Source organism: Mirounga leonina, unplaced genomic scaffold (assembly GCF_011800145.1).
Source record: "Mirounga leonina isolate KUSES-001 unplaced genomic scaffold, KU_Mleo_1.0 Mir_180, whole genome shotgun sequence".
NCBI lineage: Eukaryota > Metazoa > Chordata > Mammalia > Carnivora > Phocidae > Mirounga > Mirounga leonina.
This window is the reverse complement of record NW_023270469.1, coordinates 6,446,430-6,473,574: the sequence shown is the minus strand read 5'-3', so window position 1 is coordinate 6,473,574 and position 27,145 is coordinate 6,446,430. Positions and strand designations below refer to the sequence as shown.

The window sequence follows — 27,145 nt, the reverse complement described above, 5'->3', positions numbered from 1 at the left end:
TGCTCGATGCTTTTTGTTGTCTGAAAGGCCTGAGTCGTGGGGGTGAGTGGGACAGGCAAAGGGAGGACCCGGGTGCCCGTAGCATCTCGGGGTGGAGGACGTGGCCACCAAATGCTAGGCACCTTTCCCCAGAAGATTTCCCCCCAGGACGAGGTATGGTGTCAAGCCTGGCCGGGTTGGAGTCAGAAACCCTGGGGCAGGAAGAATGAAGGGGGAGAAATCGGAGGGGGAGATGAACCATGAGAGGCTATGGACTCTGAAAAACAAACTGAGGGTTCTAGAGGGGAGGGGGGTGGGAGGATGGGTTAGCCTGGTGGTGGGTATTGAGGAGGGCACGTTCTGCATGGAGCACTGGGTGTTATGCACAAACAATGAATCATGGAACACTACAGCAAAAACTAATGATGTAGGGCACTTGAGTGGCTCAGTTGGTTAAGCGACTGCCTTCGGCTCAGGTCATGATCCTGGAGTCCCGGGATCGAGTCCCACATCGGGCTCCCTGCTCGGCGGGGAGTCTGCTTCTCCCTCTGACCCTCCCCCTTCTCGTGCTCTCTCTGCCTCTATCTCATTCTCTCTCTCAAATAAATAAATAAAATCTTAAAAAAAACAAACAAACTAATGATGTAATGTATGGTGATTAACATAACATAAAAAAAAAAAGAAACCCTGGGGCAGTGGTTTGGGGCATCTAGAGAATGTCCTGATGTAGTGGCTGGGCTGGGAGTCCAGTACCAAAGATGGCTTTGTTACGCTCTTTTCTCCTTCAGCTTCCCTCCAGGCTGTTATTTGAGGAAGGCAGGAGCCCTCCATGTTTTAGCATCTGGCCCAGCTGCTTTTCATAGTTGCTCACGGTCACCCGAGCACAGACGATCAAGGCCCCTGGACGTGCTCAGGAGCCCACTGCTTCCTCCCGGCCTGACCGCGCCACCAAAGGCGGGCGGGTGTACTGGGCTGAGAAAGGGCACAGAGCACTGATGGAAGTTCCAGTTTTATCAAGCACATTCATCAGAGCATCAGACTCGAGTGGCACTGATTCCTATAGACGTTTGCCTGGTGTATGCCCCCCACCCCAGAAAGAAGCAAACGTGAAAAAATCAAGTTTGAAACGGTCCGCTCCTCTTACCTCTGGGGGTTGAAAATAGAGGGGATGTTCACCTTCTGCATAATCTAGTTCTGTTTGAATATTTTCCTGTGAACTTTAAAAAAGTAAATGTCTCATTGCTCTTATTTCCATTAGCAGAAAAAGCAAGCCAAGTGAAATCAGAAAAAATCCCACATTATAAATCTCTTAAAAAAAAAAAAAGGAAACATTGAAATTAGTTTCTTTGGGACAAATGTATTGGGGACCTTTAGTTAAGCAACCAGAGTCTTCCCGTAACTGCATGAGTAATGCATGTACACAGATAACAGGGGTCCTCGTGCTGCCGGCCCCCGAGGGGAATTACTGGGTGTGGCCCCCATGTCCTGGTGACTGAGCCCTGGTGGGGGGCCGGGGCCGAGCTTTCAGCCGCCCCCCCCCCCCCAGTGTGGCTGCCATCAGTGGGCTCTCGAGGTGGGGAGAGACAGCGGGTGTGGCGACTACACGTTTCTTCCCTCAGTGGACTGTTGGGACGGGCCCGACGGGAAGCCCATCATCTACCACGGCTGGACACGGACCACCAAGATCAAGTTTGATGATGTCGTGCAGGCCATCAAAGACCATGCCTTTGTCACTTCAAGGTCCGTTGACTGATTCCCTGGTGGTTCGTCTTTAAGGGAAAGGTGGACAGACGCCCTCGTGCATGCACGCACAGTCACACACGGTCTCTCACACACACACACACACACACACATAGACAGTCACATACAGTCACATATAGTCACACACAGTCACAGCGACACAGTCTCACACAGTCACACACACAGTCCTATACAGTCACACAGTCTCTCTCACACAGTCACACACAGTCACACACAGTCACACAGTCTCTCTCACACACATACAGTCACATAGTCACACAGTCACAGTCACACAGTCTCTCTCACACACATACAGTCAGTCACATAGTCACACAGTCCAGCCACACAGTCTCTCTCACACACAGTCACACACAGTCACACAGTCACACACACAGTCTCACACACACACACATATACAGTCACACACAGTCACACACAGTCTCACACACACACATACAGTCACATACAGTCACACAGTCACAGCGACACACAGTCTCACACAGTCACACACACACACAGTCATATACAGTCACACACAGTCTCTCACACAGTCACACACAGTCACACACAGTCACAGTCTCTCTCACACACAGTCACATAGTCACACAGTCACAGCCACACAGTCTCTCTCACACACAGTCACACACAGTCACAGCGACACACAGTCTCACACAGTCACACACAGTCACAGCCACACACAGTCTCACACACACACACAGTCACATACAGTCACACATGGTCTCACACACACACACACATAGACAGTCACAGACAGTCACATACAGTCACATATAGTCACACACAGTCACAGCCACACAGTCTCACACACAGTCACACAGTCACACACAGTCATATACAGTCACACACAGTCACGTCACACACAGTCTCACACATAGTCACATAGTCACACAGTCACAGCCACACAGTCTCTCTCACACACAGTCTCACACAGTCACAGCGACACAGTCTCACACAGTCACACACAGTCACAGCCACACACAGTCTCACACAGTCACACAGTCTCTCTCACACACATACAATCACATAGTCACAGTCACACACAGTCTCTCTCACAGTCACACACACTCAGTCACACACAGTCACACAGTCAATCTCACACACACAGTCACACACACAGTCACACATGGTCTCTCTCTCTCTCTCTCTCACACACACACACACACACACACACACACACACCCCGCCTCCATCCTCTGCTGGCGCCCAACAAGTCTTCAGCTGAGCGCTGGCGCCCCCTACAGGCCCAAAGTGCAAGTGCCGCCCTGGTTCTGGCGTGGGGAGGAGGCGGGCTGGGGACACCAGTGACCTCTGGTTCCCGGCCCTGCCGCGCCCCCCTGCTGAGCTGAGCTGCTCCGCCCGCACACAGCTTCCCAGTGATCCTGTCCATCGAGGAGCACTGTTGTGTGGAGCAGCAGCGCCACATGGCCAGGGTGTTCAAGGAGGTGTTTGGCGACCAGCTGCTGATGAAGCCCACGGAGGCCAGCGCGGACCAGCTGCCCTCGCCCAGCCAGCTGCGGGGGAAGATCATCATCAAGGTAGGTGGCCTTGGGTGGCCTGTCACTCCGGAGACCAGGTGGCTCGGAGCCCAGGCTCCTGGTCCCGCTGCCTGGACTCACACCAGCTCTCCTTGCTAACTCCCTCAGCGACGCTGGGCAAGGTCGTTTCACTTCTAGGTGCCTCTGTGTCCCAGTCCAGTGTGTGAGATGGACATGGACTGGAGGTGGACAGTTGCCCCGAAAGGCTGCGTGTGCTAATGGACGAAGGCGGTGGCTTGCCAAGTGCTATGGGGAGGGATGAAGGATCAGCCGTGCCCGAGAGTGCCGGGGACACCAGGGAGAGGGGATCTGTATTACTAAGACCAGAAAAATAGTGGCTTAAAGCATAGGAGAGGTCATTTCTTCTTTGGCTGAGGGAGAGTGTTCTAGAAGGTTTGAGCTCTGGTCCACAAGGCTATCAAGGGAACCAGCATCCTCTTAGCTTGTTCTGCAGTCTCCTAGGGAAAGGATTTTCAGCTGAGGTTCTGTAGACCCCTCCAGAGAAGCCACAGTTAGAATCTGGGGTATGGTAGTGTGTGAACTTTGGGGGAAAATGTTGCCTCTTTACTTTTATTAACCTGTAAGTAAAACTTAACGTTTCCTTCCATTGTGAATATTGGCAACAAGCCACTTGGGGCTTTGTCACCAGCGGAAATCGTGGATATTTTCATATCATGTTTACAGTTACTACAAATATCTCAAAATGATCTTGTCCTCATCACTACTTTGAAATTATGGTGGTTAATAGATTTGACTCTAGATCTTATATAAAAAGTAAGGAAGCACATCTATTTATATTATAAATATTTGATATGTTAATAACTGTATTTTAGTGTAGTTTTTCTTATTCTATGCATTGTCAATGTTGTTCTGAGAAAGGGGTCCATCGTCTTCACCACCTTTGAAGGAGGTCCCTGGTACAGAAACTGGGTGGACTCTGCCCTGGGGGGGGGGTGATGTTGGGTTGTAGGCTCATTTGAGCTCCAGCCCATAGAAAGGGCAACGTGAGTGTGTCCAAGGTCCGCAATTTCTGCAAATAAGCAGGATGTCAGTTTGGTATTTCCCAGCCTGTCCTGTGTGTGAGAACTGTCACATGACCACATCTCCCACAAAGGGGGCTGAACATGAAGTCTCCAGTTGGTGGCCATTGGTAGAAGGAGTGGGATGGATTTTGTTGACAAGTAGCAGGTTCATATGGAAGAGTGGACAGGTGTTTATTAGGCAGAGAGGGGGCAGTGCTCTCAGGTTGGGGGAATAACATCCATAAACGTGTGGTGGTGTGAACGCAGGGCACATTCCCTAGATTGTCACTGAGCCATCAAGATGCACTGGGTATAATCCCTGTGTGCCAGGAGGTCATGGTCTAGTGGGGAGACAGACCTGTCAACAGAGATGTGCCAAATGGCGTGAGGGGGCTTTCTCAGAGGTTCATCCAGAGGATGGGGTGTTGGTGCCCTCAGGGTAAAAGCACCAGCCTATCTGCAGGATTTGACTAAGACCCTGGGGCACTTCTCCCTGAGACACCAAGGGAAACTTCCAGCCTGGGGAAGGCAGGACTAGAAGCCGAAGGAGCTCGGCTTGGGAGGGTCTACAGCTTCTCAGGCATTAGGTCAGTGAGTCTGCATTTCTCTGTAGCTTCGCTTTCTTGGGACTGTTCTCTGTGTGTCCCCAGAGATTTTCTGGCTCTTGTTTTAGGGTGTGACGTAGTTACAGCCCTGGTCAGAGCACCCATTGCCTCCCAGTGGTACTTCTTGGCTCACTCCTGTTTCAGGAAAGAGGGCAGGAATAGCATTTGTGAGCCTGGCTAGGTGTGACACTAAATACTATCCAGTCTCCTACAGCCCTGAGAGGTGGCAAGTCCCAGGCCCCATGCCCACTTTCCAGTTGGGGACCTTGAGGTCTAGAAGGTGGCTTAGCTGAGGTTGTGGTTCGTTCCTGCCCAAGAAGTAATTCAAGGCCATTCAAAATGAAATACATCATGCCTCAGTGTTGACAGGTGTCTTTCACGCCCATGGGCTGACAGGACGCAGCAGGGGCTGTCGTTAACCCCATTTCACAGAGGAAATGACTGAGACTGAGACTAGTTGTCACAGCGAGTAAGGCCCCACACTCCAGCCCCGGACAGACTCCCAATCCTGAGCTCCCTCCACCGGGCCACCAGAATCAAGGGTTTACAAATACTGGCCTGGGTGGGCGTCAGTACTCACCTGGATGTAGGTTGTTGTAGTCGCTGTTTTAGTCTCACTGATGAGAACTGTGAGGCCCAGAGAAGTGCAGCCTCCTGCCCAGGGTCACACAGCTGATAAAGCAGCTTAATTCTGCATCCCCAGTGTGCAGTCCACTGCCCTGCAGTCTGGGCTCCCGGACGGCTGTTCCTGCCTTTCCCTGTGTGTGCCAGAGAATGTGGGGCATGCGGGTGGTATTGCTGATACATTGAATGTTTATTGAGCACTTCCTATTTGCTGAACTGCCACAGGAGATTCAACAGGGGACAGCACAAAGTCCTGCCCTGATGGGGCTTATATTTTTTGGCAGGGAAGACAGAATACAGATAGACACATAGATACACAAAGGGCCAAGAATATGGAAAATAAGTCCCAGGGGCCAGAGAGTGACAGGGGTGGAAAGGGGAGTGGAGGCTATTTTTAGATCAAGTAGTCGGGGAAAGCTCATCTGAGGAGGTGACACTGAGCAGAGAGCTGAATGTAGTGAGAGAGAAACCAGGCAGCGAGAACGGGCAGTGCAAAGGCCCTGAGGTAGATGCTGCAGATAGATGCTGGCTGGCTGGCTGATGTGGATGAATGCTTGCTGGCTCAAAGATCCTAAACTGGGGTCTTGAAGGAGACAGGCTATGTGTATTTTTTCCCCTCAGCATAAGAAGCTGGGCCCCCGAGGCGACGTGGATGTCGACATGGAGGACAAGAAAGATGAGCACAAGCAACAGGGTGAACTGTACATGTGGGATTCCATCGACCAGGTGGGTCTCCTTGTACCCCTTCTCAGAGCCTTGAGTGCATCTGAGGCCTACTAGAGAACTCTGAGAATATTCCTATCTTACTCCCATTTTGACCTTTTTTTTTTTTGCATTATTATTTTACTTTGAAATTACTTTATATTCCACATAACATACTATGCATTTACATGCACACACACAAAGAATTTTTACATACCCTTCAGTCAGCTTCCCCCAATACTAACGTCCTCCTTAACCAGAGTATAATTATTGGAAGCAGGAAATGAACATTGGTGCAGTACCACTAATTAATTCATGGACCTTATTTCAGTTTTACCAGTTGGTCTCCTGATGTCCTTTTTTTGGTCCAGGGTTCAATCCAGGATGTGACAGTGTATTTGGTTGTCCTAACTCCTTAGTGCTCTTCAATCTGGCACAGTTCCCGCAGAACCCTTATTTTGGTGAGAGGGATGCATTGTGAATGCTAATGCCACTTGTCACGTCCCTTAACCTAACATACAAATCCATTTGCATATATTTTGATATCTCTGTCCTTACATCCTAGAAATACTAACAATTGTTAATGCTTAAATAAAGGATTAAGTCACAGACATTGAAGAGTCGCTAGACAAACGGGCTGAGGAATCTTGAAAGTCATAAAAAGTGGAGGTAATAGAAAAAGACAGTCACGAGACCCAAAAGACAATCCCATCATTCATAAAAGGCTTCACATTAAATAAACATGAACTAGAAATTTGATACTAAGTTGTATCAACCCTTAGACACAGTGAATTTAAAAAGTCCTGAAAATGCCCAAAGAACCCAAAAATAGATGTCTTAAAAGAAACGTCTTGAAGGGGATGGAATTCCATGGAACCACCGTAAATGTCCAAGAAAAGCGGGAAAGGTGCATCCCTCGTAAATCCTGGCGTCATGCTGGGCGGGGCCCCAGACTTGATGGGGCAGAGGCTGAGGGCAGAGCTAATGCTGGTTTCCCTTTCTAGAAATGGACTCGGCACTACTGTGCCATCGCTAACGCCAAGCTGTCGTTCAGTGACGATATTGAACAGACTGCAGAAGAGGAGCTGCCCCAGGTAGGGGACACAGCCTCCCAACCTGTCCTCGCTCCCATGGCCCCCAGGCCCCAACATCCTCAGCCCAAGGAGTTGCCTCTTTGGTACCCAGGTCTGCCTGGCTCTTTTCTGATTGGCTGGCTGGGCAACCAATGAGATTCAAGCGGTTCTTCCCTGCTCCCTGAAGGGCCTGATGGGCCTGTGCTCTGAGTGGGAGGGGAGGACCTTTGGATGCTCTGTCCAGCCCCACCTCCAGCCTCATTCCCAGCTTTCCTGCCCTCTCCCCTCCAGCTCCTGGCCATCCTTGGTGCTGTTTCTTGAGTGCAGCGCCCTGGGCATTATCGCTCTCAGATTCCTTGTGCAGTAGAGTTGAAACCTGTACCAGGGACCCCTTAGCCCATGTCTTAGGACTCCAGGAGGCCACCACCCATGGTGGCAGGCAAAGGAGGGCAGTGGAAGCCGTCTTCCCAGACCTCTTGGGGTGAGGGCAAGCTGAAGCCGGCCTGTCTGCTCTCCAGTCCCGAGCCAGGTTTTCAGAAACTGCTCCTCTCTTTGTGGCCCAGGATACACCCCCCACGGAGCTGCATTTTGGGGAGGAGTGGTTCCACAAGAAGGTAGAGAAGAGGACGAGTGCCGAGAAGCTGCTGCAGGAATATTGTGCGGAGACGGGGGGCAAGGATGGGACCTTCCTGGTGCGGGAGAGCAAGACCTTCCCCAATGACTACACCCTGTCCTTCTGGTAGGGGCATGCCGCCTTCCCCTCGCAGCTGGCCGGGGCGGCGGGGGCGGAGTGGGGGAGAGCATGCTGTGAGTTGTGCGAGCTCAGGCCTAGACCAGAACCCCAAGCTTCATTTAGGAATCTGTGCGGGGCAGGGGTGGCCCAGGACACTTAGCAATCAAGATTAGTGGTATTTCAATGCAGTATTTTTTAAAAATCAGAAGTAATGAAAAATCTGTGATGAACACAGTATCATCAACATTTTAAGTAAAGACAGGATCTGACCCTGCACTAAGGACAGTGTGGCCTCACACACCCCCAACCCTCCAGTCCTGGCTCTAGAGCAGGTGGGGTGCCCTTGGGTAAGTCACTCAACCTCCTGCAATCTCTGTTTCCTTGTTCCTAAAATAGAGATTCTAAAGGTTGCTTTATGGAGCTGTTGTGAGCTTTCTCACTCACTCACTCATTAGTACCTTCATTCACTAAAGGGTATTCATTGAGTGATTGCTCTGTGCTGGGCACAACGATAAGACAGACAGGATCCCTGTCCTGATGGAGATTAGAGTCTGGTCAGGGAATTAGACAATGAAAAAGGAATCGATTCTCTATAATTATAGTTGTGATACGTGCAATGCAAAAAATGCTAAATGTTACAGAAGTCCGTAAGAGCAGGACTTGATGTAATGTTGGGGGCCGGAGTGGTCAGGGAAGACTTCGTGCAAGAAGTGGTGTTTCCATGGAGACACATTATAACAACATACCTATAATAGTGACCGCTCACACCTACAAGATGCTTCCCATGTGCCAGGCAGCATTCTAGGCACATTTTGTGTGTGACCTTGTTCAGTCCTCAGGACAGCTTAGCGAGGACAGACCACAAGGATGATGATGTGGAGGCTCAGAGAGGACAAGTCACTTGTTCAAGGTCACTTAGCACATAACTGGCTGAGTCAGGATTTACACCTAGGCCATCTGGCTCCAGAGTTAGGAGTTATGTAGGTAAAAGTAGGTGGACGAAGTAGGTAGAATGTTCTGGAAGCCAGGCGCTAAAGCCCAAGCCTGTTCTAAGAGCAGAGGGAGGCCTGTGTGGCCGCACATAGTGCCTCCCCATCAGTGCCCCTGGCCGCAGTCCTGGCCACCCCCCCTTCCCTCCCTCGCCACGTTCTCTGACACCCTGGGTGTAGGCAGGGCCGGTGGGCCCGGCCTCGGTGCTAATGTTGTCTGTCTCCCTACAGGCGGTCTGGCCGGGTCCAGCACTGCCGGATCCGTTCCACCATGGAGGGTGGGACCATGAAGTACTTCCTGACTGACAACATCATGTTCACCAGCATGTATGCCCTCATCCAGCACTACCGGGAGACGCACCTGCGCTGCACGGAGTTCGAGCTTCGGCTCACCGACCCTGTGCCCAACCCCAACCCCCACGAGTCAAAGCCGTACGTGCGCCCGTGCTCCCAGGGCAGCAGACCTCAAGCGCCAGGTTTAGTGGGTGCCGACGCCCAGGCGGATTGGGTTTCCCAGTCAGAAAAGCCAGTCTTGTGGGTGTGCTGGGGCCCAGCTTCCCACGAGGCCCCTCACCCAGGTCCCCCGGGATCTCTTAAATTCCCCAGGATGGCCCCAGTTTCCAATCACCTACTCCCCCTATTTTCTCTTTCCTTTGGCCTCTCCCTGCCCTTCTTCTCCTTTACCTTCACAGTCCTGAGCTCTCGGGTGATGATTTTTGGAGGTGAATTTTGGCCGGGTGATGTCATTCTGCTTGTCAAAGCTCATTCCTGTTCACTCTGAAAGTGAACAAGAAGGAAAGTAACTGGACACATTTACCCTTCATTTTTTATCCAGTGAAATGAATATTAGTTATGCCTTGCAAAGGGTTAACCAATTCTGGAAATAAGTGGTGGGGCGGGGGGAGCTCTTTTTAAGCACAAGCCTGCTAAAATGTACATTACTGAGAGGCCTTGTAACTTATAGCAGCTTTCTTACTTTTGTCTATATTCGTATGGATTGCCTTTTAAAATTTGCTATTTCATATCTTTGAAAGTAACCAAAGACCAGCCAGACCAAAAGACCTTCCTAAAACTCTGTTCCCTGTGTTCTCTGCCTCCGATTTTCTGTTCTCTGCGGTGATGGATGCTGGCCCTGAGTCAGGCTGATGGGGTGGGAGGATACAGTTAAGTTAAATTTATTCTCTCGTGCTCTAAGCAGACCTACTGTAGGCATGTTTTACCCGAGCTACATCTTGGTGGTCTCCTAAAAAAAATCGCTGTCTTCAGCGGCGTTGTTGGGTGGGGAAGCCCACGGTGCAAGTTCCATGGTGGTTTCTGGGGTCATATTCCAGGTGTCCTCAGAGCCCAGTGCCGCCCCCTCCGTGGGTGGCTCTCTCACGTGGCCGTGTCCCCGTGCTGCAGGTGGTACTATGACGGGCTGAGCCGCGGGGAAGCAGAGGACATGCTGATGAGGGTTCCCCGGGACGGCGCCTTCCTCATCCGGAGGCGGGAGGGCACCGACTCCTACGCCATCACCTTCAGGTGAGCGGGCGGGTGGGGGCCGGCTCTCGCTCGCCAGGGGAGGCCTGGGAAGGACGGGGTGGAGAGCAGGAGCCGCTAACGGGAGCTGTCAGGGCGTGGGGCCCGGGTCTGCGCCCTTGAGAGTAGCACCTGGCTGCGGACTCATTCTGTCTTCCAGCAACTTTGCGACCATGATCCTTACTGTTCAGAGGAGGAAACCGAGGCACAGAGAGGTTAAGTAACTTGCTGACACGTGCAGCCAGTAAGTGGTGGAGCTGGGATTTGCACCCAGGCAGCCCCAGTAGCCCAGAGCAGTGACGTGACAGACCAGCTTTCCTCCCCTCTGCCCTTGCCACCCGGCCTTGGCAGTGGGAAGGCCGTATGGACCAACCATCTCTAGGACTGTGGTTCTCTACTTTAATTCCACCCCAAGACCCCTGATTCCTCTGGTTTCCACCAGTGACAGTGTTGGGGGGGGTTTCAGACCCAGTTCATTACACTGTCCCTCCATCTCCCCTGCCCCAGTGTATTGAGTTCCTAACTAACGTTCCAGACCCTGGGCTGATGCTGGGGCTTCATCTGCCTGAGTCCTTCGTTGCAGCCCATGAGGGGGGTAGGTGAGGTACTACAAGTAATGGAGGCCCAGAGAGGTTAAGCGACCTGTCTAGAGCCACACAGCCTAGTCCTGGGCTGAGGCAGAATTGCAGACTTGGACTTATCCATGTTCAAAGCCTGCTCTCTTGGTGAGGTCTGAAGAGGCTTACGGGCTAAACTGAGCCTCAGCCTGCATGGTTATGTTAAATACTGGGGAATTTCACTTGAAAATTTAGATTTCTTCTTAGGAGAAGTGGGAAGAGGTGGAAGCTCCGGACCCACATTCCCACGTGGTGATGATGGTGACCGGCTGCACTATAGGGGCCCTGGTACACCCAGGCTGCTCCTGTTCCTTCCGTTGCTCTTGCCCTGGCCCATCCCCTTGGCGACCCTACCGGGCCGCCCCCTTCTTCCCCCGTCATTCCTGCCTTCTTGGGTGAGTGGGTGGTGGCGGTGATGGTGATTATCGTTGCCATTTACCGAGCATCTGCTGTGTGTCGGCTCCAGGCCGCGGGGCTCCTCTGTGCTTTGTGCTGCCAACAGGGAGGCTCTGGGCTCCTTGGCTTCGGCGCCTTGCCCTTTGCCCCGAAGCTCCCGGTGGCGCCTCCGCCACCCGGATGGGACTGGGCATGTTTAGTGAATATCTGTTGTACCAGCCAGCGTGTTGGGTGTCGGGGATTGAGTTGTGCTGCAGTCCTGTCATTCAGGGTGCTTTGGGGTGCGAGTGACAGAAACCAAACTCAGTGGCCAAGCAGCCAAAAAAGGTGGCATTTATTGGTTACTTGCTGAGACGCTCAAGAGGCGAAGCTGGCTTCCAGCAGGCCTGGATCCACGTCTCAGCTGGCAGTCCTCGGGAGACTGGTTCTGTGCGTCCTGGAGCTACTCCGCATTGGCTCCACCTTGAGAACCAGTGTCTAGTAGAAAAGACGAGTCCTGTGATACATCCGTTCCCCCTGGCCTGGCCTGAGCTGGGCTTCATGGTTCTGACTGGGGACCTGCAAGCTGGCCATGGGTTGGAATCACTTCCCTGGAACCATGTGGAGGAAGATGGGATCCCCAGATGGAGGCTTGATTTTATACGTCCACCATTCTGTTTGCACATCTGCCCTTCCCGTGAGATTGGTGGTACCCTAAAAGCTGGAGTTTATATATTTTTAGGGATCAGTAAATGTTCACTGAGCACCTACTATGTGCCAGGCTCTGTGCTGGGCTCCAGAAACACCGAAGTGATACAAACCGCCCAGTCTTTGCGCTCATGAGGCCAACAGTTGGCTGAGAACGAGAATGAGAAATGTCCCGTTACTCGCGTGTTCTCTGGAGCAGTTCCCTCCTGCTTAGCGTTGCCTCGCCAACGGCAGGTGGTCAGGACCTGCCGGCTGAACGAGCCAGTGACGAGGTCCTGGAGTCTCTAGGAGGAGAGGAGGGGAGGGCTGTTTCCATTGTGTTGGGATGGTGAACGTCCCTGGTCTCCACCCACTGCATGCCTGTTGGGGGCGCGGCCACTGTAATAGTCAAAGATGACCCCCCCCCCCCACCGGCCTGGACACACAGACTTTCTAACCCACTATGGTCAGGGTGTGGGATGGGTGTCACTCTCCCTCACTGAGAAGTGTTGCCTGGGGCAGGAGAGTCTGACACATAAACGCATCGCTATAATGTTGTGCAGTAAGTGCCACAGAGGGAGGTCGGGCAGGTGACAGAGGGTGAGCAGGGGTTCTAGGGGGACCAGGTGGGGATGTGCTCCAGGCAGAGGGAGAACACAGGTCTGCAGGAACTTTCCCTCCCTCCCTCGCCCCGCCTCCCCAATATCACCTCTCCTGTGCCAGGTGGTGTTCTAGGCTCTGAGAACACAGACTGAACTGGATAGATCCCTACAGGAGAGGACAGGTGTCTGCTTTCAAGTCTATGCAAAGAGATGAAGCTGCTGTCTAGGTGTGATCAGTGGGAAGTGGACCTCAGTGGGACATGGGAGCAGGGGCTTCTTGGCAGAGCTGAGTAGGACCTCAGGTCACAGCATCCACTGGCGTGTAGCAGCCAGGGGGCTGGAAGGTGCGATTCATGCTTAGCCCTGTTCTGCCTCCCTTCTTGATTCTTCCCTCGCCAGGGAAGCTCGTTTTGGCTTGACCTTGATTCTGTTTTCCTAGCCATTCATGTATGGGTTACCCTCGGGGTGCCGGACACATTGCAGAGGGCTTACCCTGGGCTGTCAGATGGCGGTGTTAACACTTGCCTTGACACAGGAACGGTCCATCCCCGGCACTGTGGACAAGGAGACAGAGGTGCAGTCAGGCTACCAGAAGGAACTGGAACCTGACCCCCACTCTTAACTAACCTCCATGCCCTAGAGCCTCCCTGCCCTAGGGAGCTTTTGTAAAAAGTTTAAAATTTCTTAATTACGTGAATATATTCTTACAAAAAATTAAGACATCGCAGTAAAGCTAAGCCCCCTGTGGTCCTTCCCATCTGGGTCCTTGTTCTGGTGGAAAGCACAGTTTTCTAACTGGTGTCTCTATGTGGACTCCAAAACAAACAAACAAACGAACAAACAAAAAACCAGAAAACCCAAAATGACCTCCATGTATATGTACCTATAGAAAATACAGTGCCATTTTGTGTGTGGGGATTCCCCTTTTTTAAACGTTTAATTTTAAAAAATACAAATGAGATCATACTATATTTTATCTTGCAACTTGTCTGCTCAGCAGTGTTTTTTGTTTCTGTTTTTTTTTTTTAAGAAAAACTAATGAAATATCACTGCAAATAAGCCACTGAAGCAGAAATCTTTTAGCACTTTTACAGGACTTACTGAAGAAATGGCTTAACAGTATGTGTTTTTTAAAACAAAAAGTGTCTTTATGGTGCAAAATATGTGTATTTATTTATTTGAGAGACAGAGCACAAGCTTGGCGGGGGGTGGCGGGGTGGGCAGAGGAGGGAGAGAGAAAATCCCAAGCAGGCTCCACGCCCAGCACAGGACCCCAACACAGGGCTCCATCTCACAGGGCTCCATCTCACGACCTTAACCGACTGATCCACCCAGGCACCCCTCCAACGTGTAAAATTTTTAAAAGACGAGTAGTTCACTGTAATTATGCCTTGAGACAGTTTAAGAAGATGCTTTTTGGCTGTAAAGGTAGGGTCAAAGCTTAATTTCCTAAATGTTTCTGTTCTTGCTGATAAAAGCTAGTAAGACTGAAGATTGTGGGGGTTTTTTGGGGGGGTTTTCCCACCTCTTGTGTCAGCAGGGTGAGGCAATAAAAGATTGGTTTGCTTTTTGGAAAAAAAAAAGAAATTCATGGTTGTAGTAGTTGGGCCACTGAAGATAAGATTTAAGGATTTGGGCATCAAATCCCAGAGTTCTGGAGTAGAGATGAGCAAACATTTCCTGTAAAGGACCAGAGGGTAAAGATCACAGGCCTGGCGAGCCCTGTGGCCTCTGTTGTAGCAACTCAGCGTCTCCCTCTGTAGGGTGAAAGCAGCCGCGGGCAACACGGAAGTGGATGAACGTGGCTGTGTTTCAATAAAACTTTATTTACAAAAGCGAGGGCGGGGGCCACATTTGGCCTTTGGGCCATTGTTTGCTGACCCTGATCTGGACACCAGGACCTTCCCAAAGTCAAGTCCTGTAACTGGGGCCGGGCGGAGTGGGCAGACAAGAGAAGCCAGCTGTTGAGTCACTCCGTACTTCTTTTTTTTTAGTTTTGTTTTTTTAAGATTTTATTTATTTATTTGACAGAGACACAGCGAGAGAGGGAACACAAGCAGGGGGAGGGGGAGAGGGAGAAGCAGGCTCCCCGCGGAGCAGGGAGCCCGATGTGGGACTTGATCCCAGGACCCTGGGATCATGACATGAGCCAAAGGCAGTCGCTTAACCGACTGAGCCACCCAGGCGCCCGTCACTCCGTACTTCTTGCAAGATACAGCTTTTTCTGTATCTGTGTTGAAAAAACCCGCATCACTGTATTCCCCAGGAGGGCCATCCCTTGTTCATTTATCTGGTCCCCTCACGATGGAGAGCTAGGTGGTTTCTAATTAGCGGGGCTTGTAGAACAACTGTCTGGTTTCTGGGATTTCGGTTGCCAACTCTGTGTGATCTGCCCCCCTCCAGGGCCAGGGGCAAGGTAAAGCATTGCCGCATCCACCGGGATGGCCGGCACTTTGTGCTGGGGACCTCTGCCTACTTCGAGAGCCTCGTGGAGCTCGTCAGCTACTATGAGAAACACGCGCTCTACCGGAAGATGCGACTGCGCTACCCCGTGACGCCTGAGCTCCTGGAGCGCTACAATATGGTAGGTGGTTGACTCGCTCGCGATTGGGGGAGTATCATTCATCTGTCCGTTCTTCCAGCAAACCTTTATTGAGCACTCACCATGTGTCCAGTACTGCTTTGAGTCCTGGGGACAAAGAGCCCACCCTCATGCTGCTTGCAGTCTAGTGTAGGGGAGACAGATAATAAAGGAGATAAATAAAAAAAAAACAGATGGTGTGTCAGAGGGTGACACGTACTATAGAGAAAAAACTGGGCAGGTGGAGACGTGGATGCAGTGATGGGGAAGGGGCTACAGTTCTCGAGCGTGCTCTGGAAAGATCTCACTGAGAAGGAGGTATTTGAGCAGACGCTAGAGTTCATGGAAGAATGTGCCGTGCAGCTACGGACAGGAAGAACAGCAAGTACAAAGGTCCTGAGGTGAGGGCATGCCTGGAGGCTCAGAGAAGCAGCTGGTGTGGCCGGCACTGAGTGAGCCAGAGTTGAGGTAGATGTAAGTAAGGACTGCTTTGTGCAGGGCAGGCCCCTGGGAGATGCTGGCTTTTATTCTGAGCCACTGGACGGTTCTGAGCGGAGAACAGACCTTATCTCTGCCCCTGTCACATGGGTTCATTCATTTTTTTTTTTTAAGATTTCATTTATTTATTTGAGAGAGCAAGAGAACACAAGCAGGGGGAGTGGTAGGCAGAGGGAGAAGCAGACTCCCCTTGGAGCAGGGAGCCCGATGTGGGGCTCGATCCCAGGACCCTGGGATCATGACCTGAGCTGAAGGCAGACGCTTAACCGACTGAGCCACCCAGGCGTCCTGGTTCATCGATGTATTGAAAAGAGATTCAGGATACACCAACCATGGGCCAGGAATGATTGTGGCTCCTGGCAGTGTGGTGGACCAAAGCCTGCCTTGGACATTTTGGTTCTGGACGGGGGAGCTAGACAGCTTGCAGTCACATAAAGAAGCTGTCCCGGGCAGTGAGGATGACAGAGAAGCCAACAGAACAAGGGTGGGTGCTGCTTAGGACTACAGCTTAGGAGCTGTCGGAGAAGGTCAGAGGAGGGTGAGCACGGGAGCCCAGGCCTGACAGCAGGGACCAGTGGGGGCTGGGCAGCTGTGGGGGAAGCCGGTTCTAGGTCAGGGAGCCGCTGTGGCACAAGCCCGGAGGGGACTCGGAGAGACAGGGACAGAGCAGACAGGGCAGGGTGGGTCTTCAGTGTGAGCCGGTAGATGTGTGACGTGTCCGGGTTTATGGCATTTGCCAGTTTCCATGGTGCAGATCCTTGGAGGCGGTGGCCCGTGTTCCGCCGCGGACATGGAACGTGGGTCAGGGAGAGGCATACGGCGCGAGCGGGGAGCTCCCGCACGCACTGCTCCCCGGGCTTGGGTTTTCACAAAGGACTGCAGTGCCTGGCACAGCGTAGGCCGGCACAGGGGCCTCTCTCCTTTGGGGGTGCAGTTTCCGATTTGGGGGGAGCTTTTTACCGTCTCTACCAGGAGGCACGACGAAAGTGGGAGCTTTCACCTCTTCGGCGCGGGGGTGGCCGAGATCCCTTGTTCTCTGTCAGGCTGCCCCAGGAACTCCGATGCTTCCATTTATTTCGCTTTGTTCTTTTTCAGGAAAGAGACATAAACTCTTTGTACGACGTCAGCAGAATGTATGTGGATCCCAGTGAAATCAACCCTTCCATGGTACGGTGCTCGCCCTCCTATTCACACCACGCCCCGGGCCCTAGAACAAGGCAGAGTCCACCCCACGCCCCCCAGCCTAACAGGGCAAGGCTACTTTTGGGCAAACTTGCCCCCTCCCAATTGGTTTTATTTTTTTGAGAAAAAATGATGATTGACAATGAGACATCGGGTTTCAGGGAAGAGCTTAATAGAATTCCACCTAAAAGCAACGGTGTCGCGCTAAAATTCTGAGGTTTGATGAACCACCTTTGGGCCAAACGGCTTCTAATTTAAAGTCTTTCAGATGTTTCTGGCTCACTGACTGAGCCCGTGGTGTTTATAAATTCCGTTTGGTTCACTGACCCATTTGCAGTGTGCACCTTATCTCCTGTTCCCACCCTGGCTGGTGGTGTGATTTCACGCAGGTGGGCGTGGGTTTTAAATTTTCGCCCCCAGCTCCTCCTTGCTCTGGTTCCAGCTCACACGGTGGTCAGACCGCAGAGGAAGAACAACGGCGAATTTTCTGTTGGGTCAGGGGTGGGGTGCACCTGGCACACAGTTCATGTATAATTCTTGCTAAGGAAGGGGCCCTGCTGACGGGCTCTGTGGAAATCCAGAGATGAATTTCTTCTCTTCTTTTAGATTTATAATCCTCAGCCAATGCAAATCCCTTCCAGCAAGAAATGAAGGCTTGGAAGGATGTGGGCAAGGGGAGAGTGTGTGTGAAATTATTAGGGAACTTTGATTAGAAGTGAAGAAGGCGTCGGTAGTGAGGATGACATGGCCACCTATCAGCCGGATGTCAGGTGGTGGACACTGTGGTAAACTGAGGAACTCACACCCCATCTTGAGGACAGCTATGCCCTGTTCGCACTCAGTTGCTACCTTTCCAGAGAGCAGGCCAGGTCTCCTGGTTTTGCAAGCCAATGATCTGGATATTTTACGTGAATTCTCCCCCATTTTTAAATCCTGGCAACCAACCCAAGTTGTAGAGAAAATCTTCCTGTACTAAGTGAGACAAGTGAAACACGATGGTAGCTGAACGTGATCACAAGCTGCCAGACTAGGGGGAGCGCCTCAAAAATAAAATCATTGCAATTACGGTGATTGAAAATGGTTTAACAATAAAAAACACCACTTTGAAAACAAGACCGATAATTAGCCCTGGTCTCACCGTGCGAACTCAGTCGCTCTCTGCTTTCCTGGGCCTTTGCCTGCACGGAGACGCATTTTGCAGGCCCCCCCCCCCCGCCCCCGCACATCTGCCATTTGTGTTCTGTTCACCTGCCCCTTGGTCCTGTGTGGGTTTCTCCATTGCTCATTTTCTTCATGACCATTCTTACTAAAACTGGTGAGCCAAGTAATTCAGATGAAACACAGGGATTGCAATTTTAACTTTTACAAAAAGAATTTTTTAACGTTGCAGAATATTCTGGGTGTCTGTTAGGTTAGCTGCGTCCCCGTCAGTGGCCATGTGGGTCATTTCTAGTCTTTGCTGTTCTGGGTAACGTTAAAATGAACTTCACATGTGAGGCATTGGGCATCTTCTGCATTATTTCCTTCGCATGCGTTCTTGGAACTGGAATGACCAGATCGGTCCTAACGGGCATATGGATGGCCACATAGCAAGCATTGTCCGAAGCACTTGGTAGCTCACTAATGCTCAGCAGCCCCATGTGTGGCGTGCTGTTTCTATGCCCACTGCACAGCCAGGAAGGTATGGAGCTGGAATTTGCACCCGGGCCATCAGGCTTGGAGGCATGTGCTGTTCGTCACTTTGTTGTGCCGCCTGCCAGCCTGGGCATCCGATGGATGGCTCGTTTCTCTAGTTAACGAAGGACCTGACATTAGGACCTCTGCTGCCCTCTGTCAGGCTGGAGACTTGCTCCTCATGGAAGCCATTGTATGGCACCTCCCTTTGCCACTGGCTGTACCTTGCAGCCTTGGAGCCTGGCAGTGACCCGTGAAGTTCATGGGGGAAAGATGTATCCACCCTTGAAGGGAGAGGCACAGATAAAGCCAGCTCTGGTTGGAAGTTCTTATGGCAGAGCTTCTAGAACCCACATTGCTTCCTACAGAACATCATGAACTATGGCAATAGCTCACATTAACTGATTGATTTCTGAGCTCAGCCACTTTTAACAGCTGGTTGACCTTGGGCCAGTCCGCATCCCCTCTCCCTGGTGATTTTGGCGGCTCTTTTGCAATGCAGTGCCTGCCCTCTGCCAGCAGATGGCGCTGTAACCTCGGGCTTAAGCATCCTGTTTCCTAATGAGACCCAAGGCAGATGCCTCTCTGCTTCTGTCTCCCAGCCTGACCTTCTCCTTCTTGTTTTCCCTGAAAGCCTCAGAGAACCGTGAAAGCTCTGTATGACTACAAAGCCAAGCGAAGCGATGAGCTGAGCTTCTGCCGTGGGGCCCTCATTCACAACGTCTCCAAGGAGCCCTGGGGCTGGTAAGGCTGAGAGGGGCTGGGCCGCTTGCTGGATGAACTTGACTTATCCCTTCTTGCAGGTGAGGTTCAGGTGCTGGCTAAGCTCTGGACCCCCTTTCTCTGTCGTTCCGGGCTGGCTTTGACCTTTGTACCTTCTCTGGGAAGGTGGCTTAAGACCTGCTCTATTCAGAAAAGCGTTAAGAACCATTTATCGCATCATATTAAGTTTTATTTTAGTTATAGCAGAAGTTATCACTTACTGAGGCCTTCCCCGGTGCTGAGGGCTGTGGTGATTGCTTTCATATGTGGTCTCTCCAGATTCTTGGTATGACTCTTGGGGTTGACTGTGGGTACCCCCACTTTACAGAGGTGGCAAAGGGGGCTTTCCTAGGTTGTATAGCTATGAACTATTGCGGGCTCTTCCCATTATGTGAGCCTGTGTGTTACTGTAAATTCAAATTCTTAAGCTATTGCTTGGTCCTGTGCAGTGGCCCTACCCTGGATGGAAGCAGGGACATCATTAGGCCAGAGCTCCCTGGGTATGTGCCAGCGATCAGCTACCTCTTTTCCCTCTCCACCTGGGAAAAAGTTTCGCTGCCCATCCATAAGTCCCCGGGTAGGTGGTCTTGTAGGATTCTTTCGTTTTTGTTTTTTTTTTAAAGAATTTATCTATTTGACAGAGAGAGACACAGCGAGAGAGGGAACACAAGCAGGGGGAGCGGGAGAGGGAGAAGCAGGCTTCACGCTGAGCAGGGAGCCCAATGCGGCGCTCGATCCCAGGACCCTGGGATCCTGACCCGAGCCGAAGGCAGACGCTTAACGACTGAGCCACCAGGCGTCCCTATAGGATTATTTCTTACCATAGAGCAACAAGCACCTTGCAAATGTGGCATCCCTTTCTCCCGTAAGATAGCGGGGCTTGAGTTAGAGATCTGAATGGCAGCTTGAATAGAGGGCCTCTTTTTGTCAAGAACCATTTTAGGGGCGCCTGGGTGGCTCAGTCGTTAAGCGTCTGCCTTCGGCTCAGGTCGTGATCCCAGGGTCCTGGGATCGAGCCCCGTATTGGGCTCCCTGCTCCGCGGGAAGCCTGCTTCTCCCTCTCCCATTCCTCCTGCTTGTGTTCCCTCTCTGGCTGTCTTTCTCTCTGTCAAATAAATAAAAGCTTAAAAAAAAAAAAAAGCACCATTTTAAAAACTTCATCTGAAAGAACTCACTTAAACCCACACAGTGACCCTGAAAGGTTACCTGCATTTTACAGATGAGGAAACTGAGGCACAGACAGGTACAGTAACTTGGCCAGGGCCATCCAGCAGGCTGGGATTCGAAGCCAGACCTTCTGACTCCAAAGGCCATACTCCTAACTTGACTCATGGTCGGGGGTTTTGAAGTTTTTTGTTTGTTCATTTGTTTTTTTGAGAATGCCCTCTTTCTAATCCAAATCTTACCTGGATCCCCAGAGTCAAAAGAGAAAAAGTGACAACAGAGTGATGTGCTGAAGCTGGGGGTGGGGGCCTGGAGCTCCTGCTCGTAGGCTCCCAGCCTCAGCCTGCCAACTGTGGTGGTGTCCACCTGTCTCTCCCTGAGGGGCACGGCCAGAATCCGGGTGTCCCCTGGACCCATGATGCCCCGTCCTGTACCCTGCCTCTGTCGAGGCCCCAGTGCTGTGTGTGTGGGTGACTTTTACCAAGTTGTGGGTAGACCTCTTTAAAGCACACGCTTTTCCACGTGTGAAACTGCCTCCTGCCTTTCCACACGTCTGAAGTGGGGTGCTTTAAATTTCCAGGGCTCTTGAGATGAGCTGAGAGTTTGGTGTAAGTGCCTTTGGTGAGGGGCTGTGGGTGAACTGCCTGCCCAGGTCCCCTGGTTTCTTTCGCTTTGGTGGCAACAGCACCATCTAGTGGAGCATCGTCCACCTTTTTGGGCGTCCTCCCAACCTGCTGCCCGTATGGCTAGGGCACTGAATTGGTCTTGTCCAAACTGGGATGCATTTTAGAGCAAAAGGAATGTTACTGTCAATAATTACACCTGGACAACAGGTATGAAGTTAATTCTGGGCAAATGGTACATATGGTCACCATGGATATAGCCAGTCTTTGCCTGAAAGGGGTCTGGAGAAACGGAGGGGATGAGGGTGTCTGCCAGGCCTCTCTTTCCACCAGGCCACAGGTCAGTCGGTCCTCACTCTGCTTACTCAGGTCAGCAAACATTTACTAAGTGCTTCCCACCACCCCTGAGTACTGATTCGATTAAGATCAAGAAAAGGCCTCACACAGTGGGGAAGACAGAGGCAGAAGTTATATAAAAGGCAGACTGCCTCCCCAGCTGTGGGGACAGATGCCACAGGGGCACAGAGGAGGAACACTTGGCCTAGGTAGCAGTCAGGGAAGACTCCCTGGAAGAGGCATGCCTGAGCTGAGTCTCAGCTGGTTAGTAGGGACAAGCTAGATACAAAGGGCACGGACAAAGGCATGGAAGCTAGGCAGCACGGCAGAGGCAGAAGGGTGGGGGCAATAGGCTGTCTAGGAGGAGGGTCAAGTTTGAGTCACAGAGGGGCAGGTGTTAAGGTCCAAGAGTCCGTGGGGTCAGGCTAAAGCATCTACGCTTGATTCTGAAGACTCTGGGAGCTATGGGTGTGGCTGCAGACGGTACCCACAGGGGGGCAGTTGGGGGGAGTGGCCCGTATGCCTGGGCACTGCTTGCGGGGAGAACCTTAGAGGTGACCACAGCTTGGTGGAGTTGAGACATGTACATAGATCAGTTATGTCTCTTGTTACCAGTGCTGTTACAGGGAAGAGAAGAAGGTCAAGGGGAGCGGTATTTTAGCTGAGTAATGAGAACATTATCTGAGCACTTACTGTATACTGGGCACTGTTAAAAACACTCAGCATATGCGGAATCCTCTGGTCCCAATACAATCCTCTGAGGGAGGCACTGGGATTATTCCCATTTTATAGTTGGTGGTGGAGCTGGAATTTGATTCCAGGCTGTCTATCTCCAGAACCTTCCTTAGCTCTAAGTTCACAGCCCTCCTTGAAATGGGGTTGAGCCTGCTCTAGACTTGAGCTTTTGCCTCAAATGGCCTCCGATGTCCACCTAAAGCATTGAAATTCTTGGTGTCCTTGACTAAACATTAGAATCGTGTTATGGGGAGGACACCGACCCTCCGCTCACGCATTGCTGGTTAAAAAAAGCAGAGGATCCTTGGAAGTGCTTGGTTGTCACAGATAATGATCACCCCCTCCGGTCACTTGGCCACTTGCTGCCTCCCCCCTACCCCCCCCGCCGCAGCGGCTGGGATCTAACCAGCGGCGAGGGATCAGTAATGCGGCCCCACGAAGGCCTTTGGATGCCCTCTGTTTTCATCTAGGTGGAAAGGAGACTATGGGACCAGAATCCAGCAGTACTTCCCATCCAATTACGTCGAGGACATTTCAACAGTCGATGTGGAGGTGCTGGAGAAGCAGGTGAGTCCAGGTCACCGCATGGGGAGACCTGCCCATCCTGTTCTTCGAGGAAACCGCAGGGCTGTGTCGCACATGCTGCTGCCGTGGGGTCCCTGTGGAGCAGCGGAACAGGGACACCAGAGTGACAGGGAAATTGGGATTGTCCCCACAGTTGTGGGTGAAGGTCACGGTGACAAGCCCGTCATGTTTTAATCAGGTTGTGCTGGGCTGGAAGGCTTTGCGTAGGCAGGAGAATTCCCTCTGGAGTGAAAATGGCCAAATGGGGAATCTGTCCTTTGCTTAAAGCAGCTTGCAAATGAAACAAGTTGAGTGTGGCCACCAGACATTCCCGAACGTGCTTGGTGTGAGTAAGCAGGGCGGGCCTAAGTGGCCGTGAATGCGGCCCTCCTGGGGACATTGCAAACATGATTTGGGTCCCCTCGCTGCCTCTCGCCCAGAAGGCCCAGAGAGCACCCGCGGGTAGGTGACCCCCTGCACCAAGGACGGACTCTCTGTAACGAGGACTCTAAGGCCTTTTTGAGCCCAAGGAATTTCCTAGGGGAGTTGGGGCAATCTGGGAAGACTGCATGGAGTAATGGACATTTGAGCCTTAGAAGTCAAGTTAGAGATCACCAGCAAGGCTGGCAGAATTCCAGCGCGAGGTGCAGCCTAAACAAAGGTGTGGGGCTGGGACCGTGGCTGTGTTCAGCGTGCTGGGCCAGAGGCAGGGATGCGACCCCTCAACCCCCTCCCCAGTCAGCATTTCCCTGGTGGAGGGGTGGGGGTGGGGTAGTACACGCAATGAGCAGATGTGGTTCTGCCAGCTGGCCAGAGAGCAAGATCTTCTCTGTCGCACCCGGGCCCTGGGATGCATCAAACGTGCAGTGGCAGGTGCAGCGGGAAGGCTGGCCAGGGCCGATCCCAGAGCATGGGCATCATGCCCCTAGGACATGGGGAGCCACAGAAGGTTCTTGAGCTGGGCTTCAGGAGGCTAGCTGGCCCCCTTCCATCATCATGTCAGAATGAAGGTCGAGGCTATTTTTTGAAACCAGATCCATGGGAAGTGTTTCAGAACCTATTCTAGAATTCACAGGGCTCGTTTTTACAGACTGGAAAATGAACCGCTGAACCTGTGGGCACCTGCTCGCCACTGGGTCCCCATCAGCAACACGCTTCGTTATTGAGCGCTCTCCCCATGGATGTATCCTGTAATGAAAATGCATTTTAAACAGCTCCACAGGCTGTGTCTCTGCTAAACGGTGTGCCCTGGAAAACTGGTTGTCTTTTTATTCTTCCTGTTAAGACTAACGTGAGTTATGTCTTGTTTCTTCACAGATTATTGAAGACAATCCCTTAGGGTCTCTTTGTAGGGGAATATTGGATCTCAACACTTACAATGTCGGTACGTACACACGTGGGCGGAGCGTGGATTCACACCCACGTCCCCCACCGCTGGGCATTGGAAGCGCCCAAGGCAGGGAGGGGGCTGCCGTCAGTGAGTCTGTTCCCTTGCCTGTAACATGCATATAAAACGATTAGTACCCCTAAAAGACTGTGATAGGGGTTAAATGAGATCCAGTGCATGTGATCTGCTTAAAATATTGCCTGGCCTACAAGAGCGCAGAGATCTTAGCCAATGATATTATTGAGCACATAATTTCTCCTCCCGTGGCCTTTTCTTTCTAGAAAATAATTTCTCTGCAGAGAGAATCTATCGCCTGCCTGTCTCCTAGCTTCTGGTGCCTGCTGGAGATCCTTGGCGCTCCTGGGCTTGTGGTTCCAACACTCCAATGTTCGCCTCTGTCTTTGGGGGCCGTCTTTCTTGTGTCTGTGTCTCAAATTTCCCTCTCCTTTCTCTGGATTGGGAAATCCTAAATGCAGAAGGATCTCCTCTCAAGATCCTTAAGGACATCTGCAAGGATCCTCTTTCCAAGTAAGGTCACCTGCAGAGGTACGGGCGTTAGGTTGCAGACAGAGCTTACGAGGGAACACAACTCGGCCCACTCTCAGGCTGTGAGGTAGGGGAGAGGCCAGACCGTGCCTGCCACAAGGCAGACGCCCCCGTCCCCACGGACCAGGCCTGTAGCTGCTGCATTTGGGCTGGTTTTGTGCAGGACGTGGCTGGGGCGGCGTGAAGTCTGGCCTTCACATCCAGGCCACTCAGGACTTTCCCTGTTCTCTCTCCCGAAGTGAAAGCACCGCAGGGGAAAAACCAGAAGCCGTTCGTGTTTATCCTGGAGCCCAAGAAGCAGGGCGACCCCCCAGTGGAGTTTGCCACGGACAAGGTGGAAGAGCTCTTCGAGTGGTTTCAGAGCATCCGGGAGATCACCTGGAAGATGGACACCAAGGTGGGCACTTGGCTCAGCTGGGCTCACGCTGCAGAGGTGGGGGGCTGGGGTCCTGGCTCGGGAGGACAGGGAAGACATGGACTGGGGTTGGGCCATAGGCGTGCCGGTCATGGAGAGGAAAGGGACCCGGGCGGTCCCCTGAGAGGCTATGGCTAGTTGGAACCTCCAGAAGGCTCAGGGTAGAGTGATCATTTGGGGTCTGTCTGACCCCGCATAGCGCTTACCACCGCTCTTACCAGAGAGAAATGCAACTTCACTGGAAGGCTCTTCGCCCCCGCAGGAAGGGTTCTGAAATCAAGCCTGGCTCTTCATGGCTTCCCTGCTTCTGATCTGCATTCCTCCTTTAATTGGTTTTTACGTCTGCTAATTCTCATTATTACGTGTGAAGGTTAAGAAAACACCGGTCAGCAGAACCCGCCTAATTCCAAATCCCGCCCCTGGGCAGCACCAGCTGTACAAGGAGCTGTGTGGGAACAGGGAAGAGCCCCCCCCCCGCCCCCCAGTCCTTAGGAAACCAACACGATGAACACCCAGCTCACTGCCGGCTCCTGGCCCTGGCCTTACCGTCCTGTCTGTCCCCGACCCCCTGCTTGGGGTTCTGTGACTTGACCATGGAGGGCAAAAGACCAGTCACCAAGATCTGTCTAGTGAGTTTCCTAAAGCCTGGCCCGTGAAGGGGGTTGTGACTTCAACTTCTGAGACAGCCCATTGGGTTAAACCTACGGGTCCGGAGAGTAACTGTTAACATAATTTCGAGGAAGAGCTCTTTCATCTTGAACAGACGTTGGTTTCTGCTGAGGTTGGGGGAAAAAAGGGGGGGGGCACCCTATGACTTGTCACAGCTCTGTGCTTTGTGAGTCCAAATTTCCACAATTCAGCAGTGGTGGGACATGTCCCACCACCCTGTTGTATGCAATTCTCTTGTCCTTAGGGGAGGCAGGTGTGGGGTGGCCTGAGGGGCCACCATTTGTGGTCTTCCACACGCCTGGTAGGGTGCAGCGGGCTCCCTGCTTACATCTCAGTGGTTCTGGGAGGGGGATACTCCAGTTAGCCTCATTTTCTAGTTGTGGAAACTGAAGCACAGATTATTCAATGTGGCCAGTGGGCACACCCAGTAAACAGAGGGCCAGCGTTTGAGCTGATGTCTGATTCGAGTTCCTGCTGTCCTAACCACGTGTTAGGAAGCCTCTCTCACCTAATCACCAGCTGTCCCCCTGAACACTTGCTACCTGCACATGGCTCCGTGGGGACAGCTTTAGGCATGAGTGGCGCATGGCCCCATTCCTTTCCTAGTCCTGGCTGCAGTTAACCAGGAAGGCTTCCTGGAGCAGGAGTGATTTGGGTAGAGCCCAGAAGCAGGAGTGAGCTCATGGACTGGCAGAGGAAGGATGATTTGGGGGGTGTGAGAGCAGGTCATTGCTGTGGTTCAGAGGGACCCAGGATGTGATCCTGGGGGCATTTTAGAGGAATCTTCTCCAGGAGCTGATGTATAAAGGACAAAGCAAGGTGTTAACAAGGGTGAGGTCCAGTGCAGAATTATCTGGTCTCGTCCCTGGCCTGCCATGGAGCATGGATACACTGCTCAGCCTCTGTGTACTGCAGTTTTTTTAAAGATTTTATTTATTTATTTGACAGAGAGAGAGATAGAGCAGGAACACAAGCAGTGGGAGTGGGAGAGGGAGAAGCAGGCTTCCCGCCGAGCAGGGAGCCCGATGTGGGACTCGATCCCAGGACCCTGGGATCATGACCTGAGCCATTCAGGCGCCCATGTACTGTAGTTTCTTTGCAAAATGGGCACACATTCTACCTCTGAGGGGAGATGGGGGCTACCCTACGTAATATCCATCACACACATAGTGTGTGAGGCCTGAGGC

The 27,145-nt window shown here is 52.1% G+C and overlaps 1 protein-coding gene and 1 long non-coding RNA gene across 2 annotated transcripts in view; one reads left to right on the top strand and one right to left on the bottom strand.

The window, feature by feature from the left end:
* PLCG2 (phospholipase C gamma 2) overlaps positions 1-27,145 on the top strand; it is a 139,815-nt gene that overhangs the window by 81,070 nt on the left and 31,600 nt on the right. The window contains exons 12-24 of the mRNA XM_035024718.1: positions 1,599-1,719; positions 3,107-3,275; positions 6,148-6,252; positions 7,233-7,322; positions 7,865-8,040; positions 9,255-9,455; positions 10,425-10,544; positions 15,226-15,406; positions 16,997-17,068; positions 19,392-19,501; positions 22,848-22,944; positions 24,259-24,325; positions 25,114-25,271. Coding sequence (XP_034880609.1) covers positions 1,599-1,719; positions 3,107-3,275; positions 6,148-6,252; positions 7,233-7,322; positions 7,865-8,040; positions 9,255-9,455; positions 10,425-10,544; positions 15,226-15,406; positions 16,997-17,068; positions 19,392-19,501; positions 22,848-22,944; positions 24,259-24,325; positions 25,114-25,271 — 1,667 coding nt within the window. The remainder of the gene's footprint in view (positions 1-1,598; positions 1,720-3,106; positions 3,276-6,147; positions 6,253-7,232; positions 7,323-7,864; positions 8,041-9,254; positions 9,456-10,424; positions 10,545-15,225; positions 15,407-16,996; positions 17,069-19,391; positions 19,502-22,847; positions 22,945-24,258; positions 24,326-25,113; positions 25,272-27,145) is intronic.
* Positions 11,900-15,505, bottom strand: LOC118023529. Its single transcript, XR_004682836.1, has 3 exons — positions 15,487-15,505; positions 13,315-13,376; positions 11,900-12,525 (listed from the first exon to the last, which is right to left on the bottom strand). It is a non-coding gene; the product is annotated as an uncharacterized LOC118023529 (long non-coding RNA).